Source organism: Nyctibius grandis, chromosome 25 (assembly GCF_013368605.1).
Source record: "Nyctibius grandis isolate bNycGra1 chromosome 25, bNycGra1.pri, whole genome shotgun sequence".
NCBI lineage: Eukaryota > Metazoa > Chordata > Aves > Nyctibiiformes > Nyctibiidae > Nyctibius > Nyctibius grandis.
In genome coordinates this window covers 2,140,420-2,153,077 of record NC_090682.1, presented here as the reverse complement: position 1 = coordinate 2,153,077, position 12,658 = coordinate 2,140,420, and the positions used below count along the sequence as shown (strand labels likewise).

The following is a 12,658-nucleotide window of genomic DNA, read 5'->3' as shown; positions in this document are numbered from 1 at the left end:
GGATCATATTAATACATCAGAAATGGAGCAGGCATAAGGAAACCTGAGGAGGAAGGTGCATATTAGCTTGACAAGTGATGAGACGTCTGAAGATGTTACTAAACCCCATTTGTTGGTGGTTGCCCTCTTCCAGAGGGTATCGTGCTGTATGAGACAGAATGGAACAGATAAATAATACTCCCCTGCTACCATTCAAAGCCAAACACCTCAGCCTAGTGCTGATGAAGGCTCTGGCCCCTGACCTGGCTTTCTCCTGCCACAAAGAAGCGATGACACATTCCATTTCTCAAGCCCTGTGTGACAAACAGCTGGGGGCTTTTTAATGTCTTCAGCTGTTGTGAGCTTGATCTAGAAGAGAATATGTGTCCGTGTGCAGATTTGAAGTTGTTTTTGCTTGGAGAATCAGCCTCACTACTCCTGGTTTGCACATTCTTTGCTCTTTCTGGAGAAAAACCTCTCTCTGTGTCTTGTTAAACAGATGTATCCAGACCTTCAGATTACGAATGTCGTGGAAGCCAATCAACCTGTCAGCATCGACAGCTGGTGCAAGAGAGGGAAGAAACAGTGCAAGGACCACACTCATATTGTCGTGCCCTACAAGTGCCTGGGTGAGTGCGTGGTATGATGTGTTTGTGCATTCCTGTGGGAGGAGCAAAGAATTCCCTCCTGGTGTCTTACAGAGAGAACGCCTGAGTTTATAAGGCTTCTCTCCTGTCAGGTTGCCGTTTCCACATCCAGCTTCCACTTAAACGTTTGTATTTCCACAAGATGGAACTCTGCCTTTCTCGAACAGATCGACAGCTTGATAACAGCTGTGGTGGAATAATGGTGCCTGGCGTGAAAAAGAAATCCCCATTCTCTCTGCAACTGCCATAAAAACCTGAAGGCTATTGTATTTGAGTATCACAAAGACATTGGGATTTAATACTCTGATCCTATTTTAGTGAAGCTTTAATATTTTGTTGCCTTGGAGACTTAAATGCTCAGTGTGTTCAGGCTTCCTGCTTTGGTCTTGGCAAGAGATCTCTATTCTATTTCAATGACTATATTTAAACTTTGCTGTTTCAAAGAGGCCCTGCTTCTTGCAGCTGTATCCCACGTCCTCACTTTGAACTGTGAAAGAATATGAGCTCAACTGTGGTGGGTTTCATGGTGCTTTCCAGAACCTATCCACCCACTTGAATCAGGCATGTTTAGCTTGTTTACCTTGGGGCTTTTGACCTGTAGGTTGTGCCTGACACTGCTGCATTGCATGTGTTCTTAGTCATGAGCTTAGTCTCAGCTGGCTGAATCTCTTTTCAGTTATCCACTGGAAAAGACTGGTTTTGCAAGAAGTCTTGTGCAATCTTGGAGAGTCTGATTGCTGGGAGCATTCAGTGGGAACCAGTTTTCATAATCTGTATCTATATCTCAGGTTAGCATGTGGTTTGACATAGGAGAACACAAACAATTCTGAAGAACTGTGTGAGTACAGTTCTCCTCTATGTAATACCTTTCACTAGACGATCATAAAGCACTTCATAAGAAATGAAATTTGGTGTGGCTTCATCCTGGGAGAAAGATGCACCTCTGTAGATGTGGAAATTCAGGTTTGGGAAGCAACCAAACCCAGCTGATTATACTGAGAACTTCTAATGGAACTAAGGATGAAAGCAAGATCTCTGGATTTACAAGGAGTCATCTCTTTTAGAAATAATCCTCCCCCAAGCCTATTCTCCAGCTGAAAAATAAGCTGATTTTATTGACACTGCCCTAACATTTGATAAGCATGTTGAAGTTTTTAATTAGTGTGTTTCACAGTGTTCTTGACTTGTTCGGCCCAGCCTGCAAGGCAGCTTTGGTTTTCAGATCAGAGTTGCAAGTCCATATGTGTATAAAATACCTTTTCATTGTCTTTAGCAGTCCACAAATTGCTTGTTGTGAGTGGATGACTTTTTTATTACATTCAAACTATGTTTTTTTTGTTCCCATTCCTGCTTGTGTCTTGCACAACACAGGAATGCATTGCATTAATGCACAGGCTATCTTGAGTAGGATCTTGTTTAACCTTCTCCTGCCTCTCCCCACCAACGAAAGCTCTTCTGTATTTCAAAGGTGAAGAGGGGAGAAGAGGAGAACCCATTAGCACTCTCACTGAACTGTAAAATAAAGGTAACAATAGGACCCCAGGAGCAGGGCTGAGCTTGGTGAGGTGTGAAAAGACAAACTGCTGACAGTTCATGTGAGGTGGCATGGAAACACCTCTTATGCCTGCTCTGATCTGGAAAGGGAGAGGATTTTTCTTTTTAATTAATGTGTAGCATGTAAGAGTTTTCCAGTTCCTGGGTGAACTGAGAGCACCTTCCATGTGTCTTACGCAATGGTGCTAGGATTCAGTGTTTTTCAAAATAGCTGTTTAGTGGCTGGTTTTTGCTCCTGATAATTATATTTGATCAGTTTGAGTCTTCTGCCTTCAGTCCCCAGAGCCACAGTCTCTTGATTTTAAAGTTTTGCCAGTTTTAGCTTTCTGGTCAGAAACTTTTTAACTCGTGAAAGGGAAGGAAGAGGGATTATTGACTCAAAATTGGCTTGTTTTGAGAGAAGAAAATGGGGAAAATAACATTTCTCTGTTGTGTCTATTAGTTCAAAATTAACTAATTTAAAAGGGATGATGAATGCTGCTTGATTTTGTTGTCTTAAAATTGTCATCAGATAATCTGTCCCAAAACTCTGCTTGACTTGTGTATAGTGCATAGAAGAAGTGCCCATGAGCCTTTGGTATCAGTACTAAGAGGCTGCAAAAAAATTGGTCGTGCAAAATATTAACATTTACTTTGAAAAGATAATGTTGGAGGTTGGCTGGACAAATAATTTTGCTCCCTGGAGACTCCATGAGAAAAGGCCTTTGACTTAAACAACTTTTCTCCAGTTTTAACAAAGGATTCCTAAAGCTGCCAGTCAGGTGTGCAAGGTATATTGTTTTGAAACACTTGGATTGAAGATGTTCTCCTGGTCTTCTCCGGGTATCTAGATATTTCCTTATTTTAAAGTTACTGGAAGTGGCATTTGAGTCTGCAATAAAGAAAGAAAAATCTCAAGTTTGAGAAAATGGCACATTTTGGATTCCAGTGGCAGTGTTTGTTAGGACTTGTGGGCTAAGAACAGAAAGTAATACTCATGTGGTTCTGATACAGATTTGTTGTGTTTTGGTACCAGACTGAGTTGTGGTGGAAATTTAGGCTAAATAGCTTTTAAGTCCCACTAATAGAGAGTCTGTAGAGCAGACAGGTTCTCTCTCTGTCTACCTCCTGCCTTCCTCAAAAGCAGAAGCCTGGTTTTGAGATTGTGCCAACATTTCATCATGTAGATAACCACAACCTGGTTATCTAAATGTCTGAATGCAGTGTATTTGCTGACTCTGGTTCCAGTCTGGTTTTTGGGCTGTATGGTTTTTATTTTTCCAGCCCTCTGTGTTTTGGTTAGGACCGTCGGAGTCAGGGAATGTGCTGCAGTTGATCCTGAATTAAACCATCTGGAAACTGCTTAAAACAAAACAAAAACAAACAAGACTTACTCCGATACCCAGATACCAAAAACATAGATAACACTCGTGCCACATAAAAATTTCCAGGCTGTTACAGCACCAGACAGCGTGGTCTAGCTTTGGTGTGATGCAGCTCGTTTAGAAATTGGTGATTAGGTGGAAGTTGGACATGTGTCAACTGTGGATGTTTCTTTTTTTCAGTGGGTGAGTTTGTAAGCGATGTCCTGCTGGTTCCAGAGAAGTGCCGCTTCTTCCACAAGGAGCGGATGGATGTGTGTGAAAGCCATCAGCACTGGCACACTGTGGCAAAAGAGGTAAAATAAGGAATATTTCTTCTGGATCTGTCCACTCAGATGCCTGTAGTATTGGAGCATAACAGCGTTTATCTCTGGGATCTGTTATTCCCATGTTGCAGTCTGTGGACTGAGGCAGAGAGCAATGAAAATAAAAATGAAAAGTACTCAAGTGACTTTAAAAAACCTGTGTAGCTAGCTGAGTTATTCTTCACTCGTGAAAAGCTGTCCTAAGTAGCTTGCCTGAGATCATATCTAGGATGGAGCTAGGAATTGAAATCAGGTCTCTAGGATATTGCTTTAACCAGGGGCTCATCCTTCTTTCCAGGGTAGAGAGCTACAGTGGTCGCAGGATGTTTCCTATTTTTCTTGCACATTTTGTGTTGGTGTACCTGCTGCTGCTGGGGATTTGGTTGGGACAGCCTGAGTTTTGCTGTGACTGATTAGTGGAGGTTTTACATAAGAGATGGATTATCTTCTCAGAATAAATCTAGTCCATGGCTTTTTTTGTTTTCTTTTTTAATCTGAGTAGCAAAAATGTTGCAATTTCTCTGCACTCCCATTTGAACTGGGGGTGATAAAAACAAGATCATGACGAAATGGACAGTTTCAATTTTGTAGAAACAGCAGCACAATGATCAGTAGTGATGGTGCTCATAAAGATGAGGTTAAGGATGTACCAGTTAAACTTCCCATTTCTTTAAAATCCCAGGAGCAAAAACCCATCTAAATAACGCTGTGCTAGAGGAATCACCTTTTAGTTGAGATAAACTTGTTAATGTCTAGGAAATTTAAAAATCACTTGCTTTCAGCATAGTTGGCAAACTTTTCCAGGAATATTTGGCTCGTTTTACATCCATGCTGTAACAAAGCGAAGCACAAAAGGCTTCTGATGTACATAATAAAGCCTTTCTTACTTCATTCTTTTCTGGGGCGCCACATAGCCATGTATTTCCTTAGCTTAAGAGAAGTGTATAGACATAATGTCTAATCACAGTTTGCATTTAGCTTTTTCTTGAGATCTGATTTATTTTCATCTACAGCATGTTAAAATAATCTTGACACAAAGTCCATTTAGGCAATTATTCACTTCAATGTGAAGTTTAATAGATAAAGTTTAATGAAATGGCCAGCCCAGAAAAGCAAACAGCAGTTGTGTTTCTTTCAAGTGCTCTCTCCCTTGAGTTGGCACAAAATGTCTAATTATTTTTCCTGAACTTAGCCAGGCTGACAAATCAGCAGTTGTTAGGCTTTTTGTTCAGGCTTAGGTCGTACGTTGCTGTTATCTTTTTGCTGTAGAATTTAGACCATTGGTAGCATTCTTGGGATCTACGATAGACAAACTTTAGCTTTATCCAAAGCAAGAGCATGATGCTAAACTGACGTAAATGGGCTCCTCTTTCAGGCCTGTCTGACAGAAGGGATGATCCTGCACAGTTATGGCATGCTGCTGCCCTGTGGTGTAGACCAGTTCCATGGAACAGAATATGTATGTTGTCCTCAGACAAAGGTTGTGGTTGAGGTTCTGTCCAAAGAGGAAGAAGATGAAGACGAGGATGAAGACTATGACCTTTATAAAAGGTAGGGTTCTTACTGGCGTAGCTGTTAACAGCTCTGTATGTGCAGTTGCTGTATGTGAATATTTCACACAGTGACTCCCTTGTGGTGAGGATTGAGAGGAGAATTTCTGCGCTTTTGAATTTCCCAAAGGAGTGTCCTGAGCCTGAAAAAGCCCTGCAGAAGGACAAATGGCTTTGCAGTGATCCTGTTACTGGAGGAGCTATAAAGCCCCCCTCCCTTCATCCTTAGACAGTCAAAAAGACTGTCTGATTGCTGCAGTAGGTACCTCCCCTAGATATGGTGGACTTTCACTTACTGAAAAGAAGCTGATGAGAAAATGCAAAGAAACGCCACTAAGCCAGAGGTATGGAGAAACTCTGCCTATGATAGCAGATGTGTCCATAATGAGGGAAGTCCCATTGCTGCCGTTGATGGGCTGATCAATAGTTGGTCCATTAGTTTCTCCCATCTCTCGTCCTTCTAGAACAGATGAAAAGAGTGATTATTCTGGTACATCAAAGGTTGGCTGCAAAGTGACTACCCTTAACTTCACCCCCTAACTGAACTGTATCCCTTCAGTGAGTTCCCTACAGAGGCAGGTGTAGAAGACTTCACAGGAACAGCTGTGGAGGAAGATGAGGATGAAGAAGATGAAGGCGAAGAGGAGGAGGAGGATGTGGTAGAAGATCGCGATGACTATTATGATAGCTACAAAGTTGACGATTACAATGAAGAGACCCCCACAGAGCCTAGCAACGACAAGGCTGTTTCTGAAAAAGAAGTCAGCAGCGATATGAAATGTAAGACACATTCTAGCCTACAGGCCTCTTGCTTCCTTGAGAGTATCCGTGTTGGCTGTCAGTTGGTGATGGGCTTTTGAAGTCAATAAATGCCACTTGGAAGTTTTATTTGCCGGATCAGTTAGCAAACAGAGGAAAGCTGATGATGCTTGTGTTTCAAGTGTTGAAATTAACTCTCTAGAGCATGGGCCATATGTTTCCAGATAAACAGCAACTCTGCTGGCAGAAAGCCCAGTGTTTGGCACATTGAACGAGCACCTCCATGGAGGTGCAGTGTTGAGTCAGAAAACCTAATTTTCTAGGCTAATTCTGAAAAACCTTAGAGGCATTTGGGGTACACTAAGAATTTAAAATCATAGTTTTAGGTGATTACTTTGGATTTGGTGTTATATACAGCTTACTAAAAGGAAGCTGTACTCTGCAGAGGTGGCACGAAGGTGCTACCTGGCCATTTAAGGGTGAGGAAGATGCTTGGTGCTGCCTTAATAGCCCTTGCATAAACCCTTTTCTTTCATACAAGAAAGTCAGCCAACACAATTAGCCCACTTTTATTATATGAGTAATATATGCTTACTGCAGTAGTAATGTACACTATACTTGTGGTAGCTGTTGTTAAGTGGTAGGTGCCATTGCAGAGGGCATCTGCTGATTGTGTGGTGCCTCAGCGTTATACGATGTCCTGTACTTTACGTGTAGAAGCGTCTGCAGAGGAAGGAGGAGGGGAGAGGGAATGAAATTCAATTAGCTACAGATCACTGAATCATTGCCAGCAGTTCTTGCATCGTTTTGGTAAAATGCCAGTATGCTGCAGATAATTTTACTTGCTGAAACAAGGCTTAGCTCGTATACATACAGGACTGTTACATATCTGCAGGTGTTGAAACAGACTTGACACAATGTGATTGGGGTGTCTGTTTTGGGGGTTCTCAGTCTTTTTTTTTTCCCCAAAGTGCCACAAACAGTTGCTAACTTACACACCATATCTGTTCGCTTGCCCCGAAATAACCCAGTTGCTTGTATTGCCCGCTTGTTGTGAAGCAGCCCACACGCCGTGGCTACCTGGAGTTTCAATATTTAGTGTATAGATGTTTCAAAACTTAAAAACCTAGCGGCTGAGGTTGCTGTGGCCATTGTGTTCCTTTTGCTTAGCCTGCCTTTTCACTTGCTCTTATACCTCACCTGTAAGACATGAAGAGTCTATCCAGGCAGAGTGCAGCGGAACAGGACATCTTTGAATGCTTTAAGCAGCCCTAATGGGTTTTCTTTCCATCATGTTGTTTTTATACAGTGGAGGCTCTGCCACTGGCACACCCGAGGCATAACGCTGTGGCATCAGCAAAATAGATTCTTGCTGTTTCAGCCTCTAGCTAAGGAGAAATCACTCTTGCAGATGAGAGCTCCATGTTGAGACAACTGCTCGGGTAGCCTACTGCTGTGTGTTTCCTCCAAAGCACCACGTGCGGGTGCCTCCCTGAATAGCTCTGTCAAGCCTGGTGCTGAATGCTTTTGCAATGTTAAAACCCCCCCAAAACTGACAAAAGCCCTTTGGTCGGTGAAGTAGCAATGCTGAGGCCAACGCTGGTGCCCCAGAAGAAGGTGTGAACTAGAGCCACTGCTGCTTTGTGTTAAGTCGCTTGGCAAGGCTTGTGCTCCTCACTAGCTGATGTTCTAACCCGTCTCCACACAGCTGTCTGCTCCCAGGAGGCGATGACAGGGCCCTGCCGGGCTGTGATGCCTCGTTGGTACTTCGACCCTAACAAGAGAAAATGCATTCGCTTTATATATGGAGGCTGCGGAGGCAACAGGAACAATTTTGAGTCAGAGGAGTATTGTATGGCTGTGTGTAAAAAGATGAGTAAGTCCTGCCTCCCACTGGCCCTTTTGCAGCTAGCCTCTGTCTGTCTGGCGTTTGGTGTCTCCTTCTCCTCGCCTAGGTCAAGAGAGGATACGTGTGTAGCTCATCCTTTTGGTTCTGGTGTCTGCAGCGGTTCTGTCTGTCCTTTTGCAGCAGTCTCCTCTTGTCTCTGCTTCTCTAGGTCTTTAGGGTGAACTCTCCTGGGGAAAGCGGCTCTCGACGTATGCTGCCTGCGCTCACTGTTGGCCTGCAGCTCTTGCTAAGGGCTTAGTTGTCATCCTCCAGCTCTATAGCAGGGGTCAGGGGCTGTCTCTAACCTCTTGTGAAAATGTGTTTTGTTGGCGTAACTGGCCTTTTTCACAAACACATGGAAAGAAGCACTTGCCTTCCCCAGTCGTGTTACTGTGCATGTGTTTGACCAGTCGATCCTGAAGAGCAGGCTGCTAGTCGCCGTTCTCCTGGTAGTAGGCGTTTTCTTGCTGTTGTATTTTGGGAAAATATCAGAGAAGCAGTACAGAATTCAGATTCTCACTTTCAGATTGGTTTGAAATACGAATCGTGACTCAATCCCTGCGTTTTTGAGAGCTTGAGGTTTTTGGCACCATTTTCAACTGGCTTTTATGTCAGGTGATAAAACTACCAAAAACATTTTAACCTCCTTATTAATCTTATTGTTGAACTCCAGCACTTCCACTCCAGCTACCATTAAAGCCTTTTGAAAGGCTTTTTGTGTTATCTGGGGCTTGGCAGTCTGACTATACAGCCATAATCCTATTTACAAAATGGGCTTCATGCAAGTGCTTTAGGTTGGGCTGGTCTAACTGAAGTGGTGAAATAAAAGATGTGGATGTCAGGAGCTTTTTGTACAAAAGTTTGTCCTGTTACAGGGGGATTTGGGGCTGGAAAGAGTTCTCTGTGTCCAGGCTTGGTTCAGAAATGCCATGAGCAAGCCCAGTATACTGCACTGATCTGATGTTGTCCCTTGCATGCAACAATTCTTTCCCCTTCTTCGCTCCTCCTTACCTAGCTAGAGTGAAGGTTCATCCATTCAGGTGCATGCTAAACTGCAAGGTAAATTATTTTTCTGAAGCATGCTGTCTTCCAGTGATGTGTTGGAGGTTGTTTCCCACCTAAATTACTCAAAGGGTTGAAAGGTTGCCTTAACCTCCCCTTTCTGCCCTCCCTCTGCTGAAGGGCAACAACAGAGGGCATCATGTTCGCCGTAGATCCTTTCAGACAGGGCTCTGGGATGTGTAGTTTCTAAAGCTGTAGCACAGAAACTTTGCTCAGCATTTCCTAAACTTCAGTATATGGAGTACAGAGCCCCTGTTGTGGGTTTTGCAGATGCTTGAAATTGTCCGTTCTGAAATTTCATTTCTCCCCTTGTCAGATTCGAATGTCTGAAAGACACAAACCGTCCAGTTTATTGGACAAGTCAATTTGTCACACTGAGTCTCCTTCTGTTGCTGTCTTGTCTAATATCATTGCCTGTTAGTCCTGCATGGTGCATCTGGTAGGGAAGGTAGGTTTGGAGTGTAAAATATTGGGTAGTGTTTTGTGCAGATTTATTGTCAAGCTCCCTAATCATATTAATGATGTCTGGAGCCAGCTTGTCAGCGAACAGCTAATGCACAAAATGTCATATAAACTATCCAAAGCCAATGTGAAAGGGAAGAGAAAACAAGGTCTTTATTCTGCAGTCCAAGTCATTCTGTTGCTGGAGCTGAATAATGCTCGTCTCGGAGCTAATGAGAACCGAACAGGTGCTGGTTGCCGCAGTGCATGACTGTGTTTTGGGGATGATGTAACTCGCTGATGTTGTGCAGTAAATTGGCAGCTTAAAGATACCAAAATGGACTCCTGGTAGGTGGCAGTTCAGCAAATTCAGTTTGCCGGATTGTTAATTATGCAGGCGTGGAGATTCCTCTCCCTACCTGCCCTTTGCAGTCTGGGATCGCGGTTTCCTGAACCTCTGCTTATCCTTACCCTCTCTTTGCAGTGCCAACTGATGATGTGGATGTCTACTTTGAAACCCCAGCTGATGACAACGAACATGCCCGCTTCCAGAAGGCGAAGGAGCAGCTGGAGGTCAGACACCACAACCGCATGGACCGGGTGAGTGCCTAGCTTTAGTCTTTTGTGCTGCACTGTGTAGTTGCTGCCTGTGTTTTTCTGGACAAATCGATGGTGAACTGACTTCCTTCCCAGTTGCCAGCCTTCTGTGTGTTTCTTGCAATATGACCACACTGTGGCAGTTAGATTTTCTTTTCTTCAGAGTGTTGGGAGAGAGGAATCACTGGAGACACTTGGCTTGCTGCTCAGAGGGCTTAAGTGCTAGATTTAAACCCCATAGCAGCTCTGTTGTGCCTTCAAAAACTAGCCAGGCTGTACGAGGATCTGCCTGTGATGGCAAAATAGCTTGCAAAGATCAGACGTAAATTTGTGTGTTGTTGATGTGTTCTGTCCTTTTCTTGTCCAGGTGAAAAAGGAATGGGAAGAGGCAGAACACCAAGCCGTAAATCTCCCCAAGGCAGAAAGGCAGACTCTCATTCAGGTAAGAGTTGAAGGATCTAAAGAGGAAAGTTACTGGTGCTCAGCCTTCGTCTTCTCAATAAACTAAAAGAGAGATTGTAATATTCAAAGCCAAAAGACAACTGAGATGGAAGAACAGCTTTCCTGTTCTGTCAACAGCTGCCTTTTAGAGCAGACTTGATTCAATTGCGTGTTTGTTCTTAAAGCTGGAGATGATCAGATACTGTGCCAGGTCCTTTCCTAAGCCCACTAGCAGGAAGCTCTCTCAACCGCTGAAGCCTAGCGACAGCAGAGCCAAATTGTAACTTCAGACCTTTGGCCTGTTTTGCACTAACCAGTGGCCTCACAGCCCAGTTCAGATCAGCTCTGATGCTCTGGACACACATTTCCTGTTCGGGCAGACTTTGTGAAAACCCCTTAGGCAGCAGATAAAGCTGGTGTGCTGCCAAAACGCCACTATTCTGCCTTGTGAGGAGAGTTCAGTTAGACTGTGAAGTTAATCAGGGATATTCTCAGTGTGGGATTGTTAGGGACAGGCTCCTATGGCAGTGACAACTATATGGAGTTCCCTCAAACCAATATACAACTGAGTGACTGACTCCAGCTTTTAAGCCCCCTCTGGATTTTATCCTGGAATACAGTTTTCTCTCTACAGTATTTAACAGAAGCCACTGTAAGTCCAAAAGAGTTTTCCATGATCTCTGTTGAAACATAACAATGCTTAATGGACTTTTCTGGCTCGTTTGGAGATGTAGTTTATGACCTCTCTAATAGAACATAGAGGGGTTTGATCTGAAGGCATTCTGATGAAAAATCCACTGTGCAATACCTGTGTAAACTTTTGCAAATTCAGATTAATGGCTCTAGGCTGAAGGGACCTATCCTGTTTCCGTATTGCAGCGTTGAGGGGAAGAGTTAATACTGTGTCATTTGTTCAGTACAGTCTGGATCTCCCAACTTCAACATGATCTCTATCTGCAAGGCCACGTGCCCTCTTCAGACCTTTGAGATGGGTTGTGAAGGAAGTTTGGAAGGCAGATTGTCACTATTGAGTTTGCAGAGGTAAAATCTGCATCAAGATCTGTCAGTGCCCTTCTCTCTGACTGTAAATGCCTAGGACACGCAGTGTGGCAGGCTCCATTTGTTCTAAAGAGTTAAGTGAGAGACAGTAGGTGACCCTGACGCATGCGGTGCGTTTCATACAGGCTCCTTTCTTTGTTCCAGCATTTCCAGGCAATGGTTAAATCTCTGGAGAAAGAGGCAGCAAGCGAGAAGCAGCAGCTTGTGGAAACTCACCTGGCACGTGTGGAAGCCATGTTGAATGATCGCCGTCGGATTGCTCTGGAGAACTACCTGGCTGCCCTGCAGGCTGACCCGCCGCGGGTGAGTTTCTTTGCAACCGATTTTGACAACAGGGTAGGGTGGAAGGTGAGAATGGCTTGGTGAGAAGACTTGCCGGGGCAGAAGCTGGGAATAGGTTCCCAGTAAAGCTTTCTCTGTTGTAGCAGTTTGTGCTGAAGACCTAGCAGTGGGTCTCCTAACTGACTCACTCTTTCTGCCTGGTTAAAAACCCCTCAGCTTTGTTTAGTCTTCCTAAGGTTCTGAGTCAAACAGATTTAACTTAAAATGAAAATATCTGAGAGGTTAGCACAGGTGATTGATCTGTCCGGTAACAAAGCAGGCTTGCATCTAAAGTGCTGTATTTCAGCTGTGAATTTTATTTGAATCAAATGGATTTGAACTCTTCCCCTCCTCAAATCCTGCAGCCCTACCGCATCCTGCAAGCTCTGAAGCGCTACGTCCGTGCTGAGAACAAGGACCGCCTGCACACCATCCGCCATTACCAGCACGTCCTGGCAGTTGACCCAGAAAAGGCTGCGCAGATGAAATCTCAGGTATAAGAATGTGTCTGTCAAGGGAGGCATTGTTACCCAGCCCTGGCTGGTGGAGAATAGAAGCCACGCATCAAGTCCTCATGCTGATTTGCTGGGTACTATAGCAACTTCTCATACTTGTGCAGAGATCTCCCGTTCTCTCTGCATATTGCCTGTCACCAGACACGCTCTCTGTACGATTTTCCTTGGTACTTGGAGTT

The 12,658-nt window shown here is 44.0% G+C and overlaps 1 protein-coding gene across 4 annotated transcripts in view; it reads left to right on the top strand.

Moving 5' to 3' along the window:
* Positions 1–12,658, top strand: part of APLP2 (amyloid beta precursor like protein 2) — a 46,356-nt gene that overhangs the window by 23,710 nt on the left and 9,988 nt on the right. For 3 of the 4 annotated variants that reach the window (XM_068418472.1, XM_068418471.1, XM_068418470.1), the window contains exons 3-11: positions 479–608; positions 3,725–3,837; positions 5,222–5,397; positions 5,956–6,176; positions 7,864–8,031; positions 10,031–10,146; positions 10,511–10,585; positions 11,788–11,946; positions 12,330–12,458. In XM_068418472.1, coding sequence (XP_068274573.1) covers positions 479–608; positions 3,725–3,837; positions 5,222–5,397; positions 5,956–6,176; positions 7,864–8,031; positions 10,031–10,146; positions 10,511–10,585; positions 11,788–11,946; positions 12,330–12,458 — 1,287 coding nt within the window. The remainder of the gene's footprint in view (positions 1–478; positions 609–3,724; positions 3,838–5,221; positions 5,398–5,955; positions 6,177–7,863; positions 8,032–10,030; positions 10,147–10,510; positions 10,586–11,787; positions 11,947–12,329; positions 12,459–12,658) is intronic. The other variant, XM_068418473.1, reaches the window with a different exon arrangement.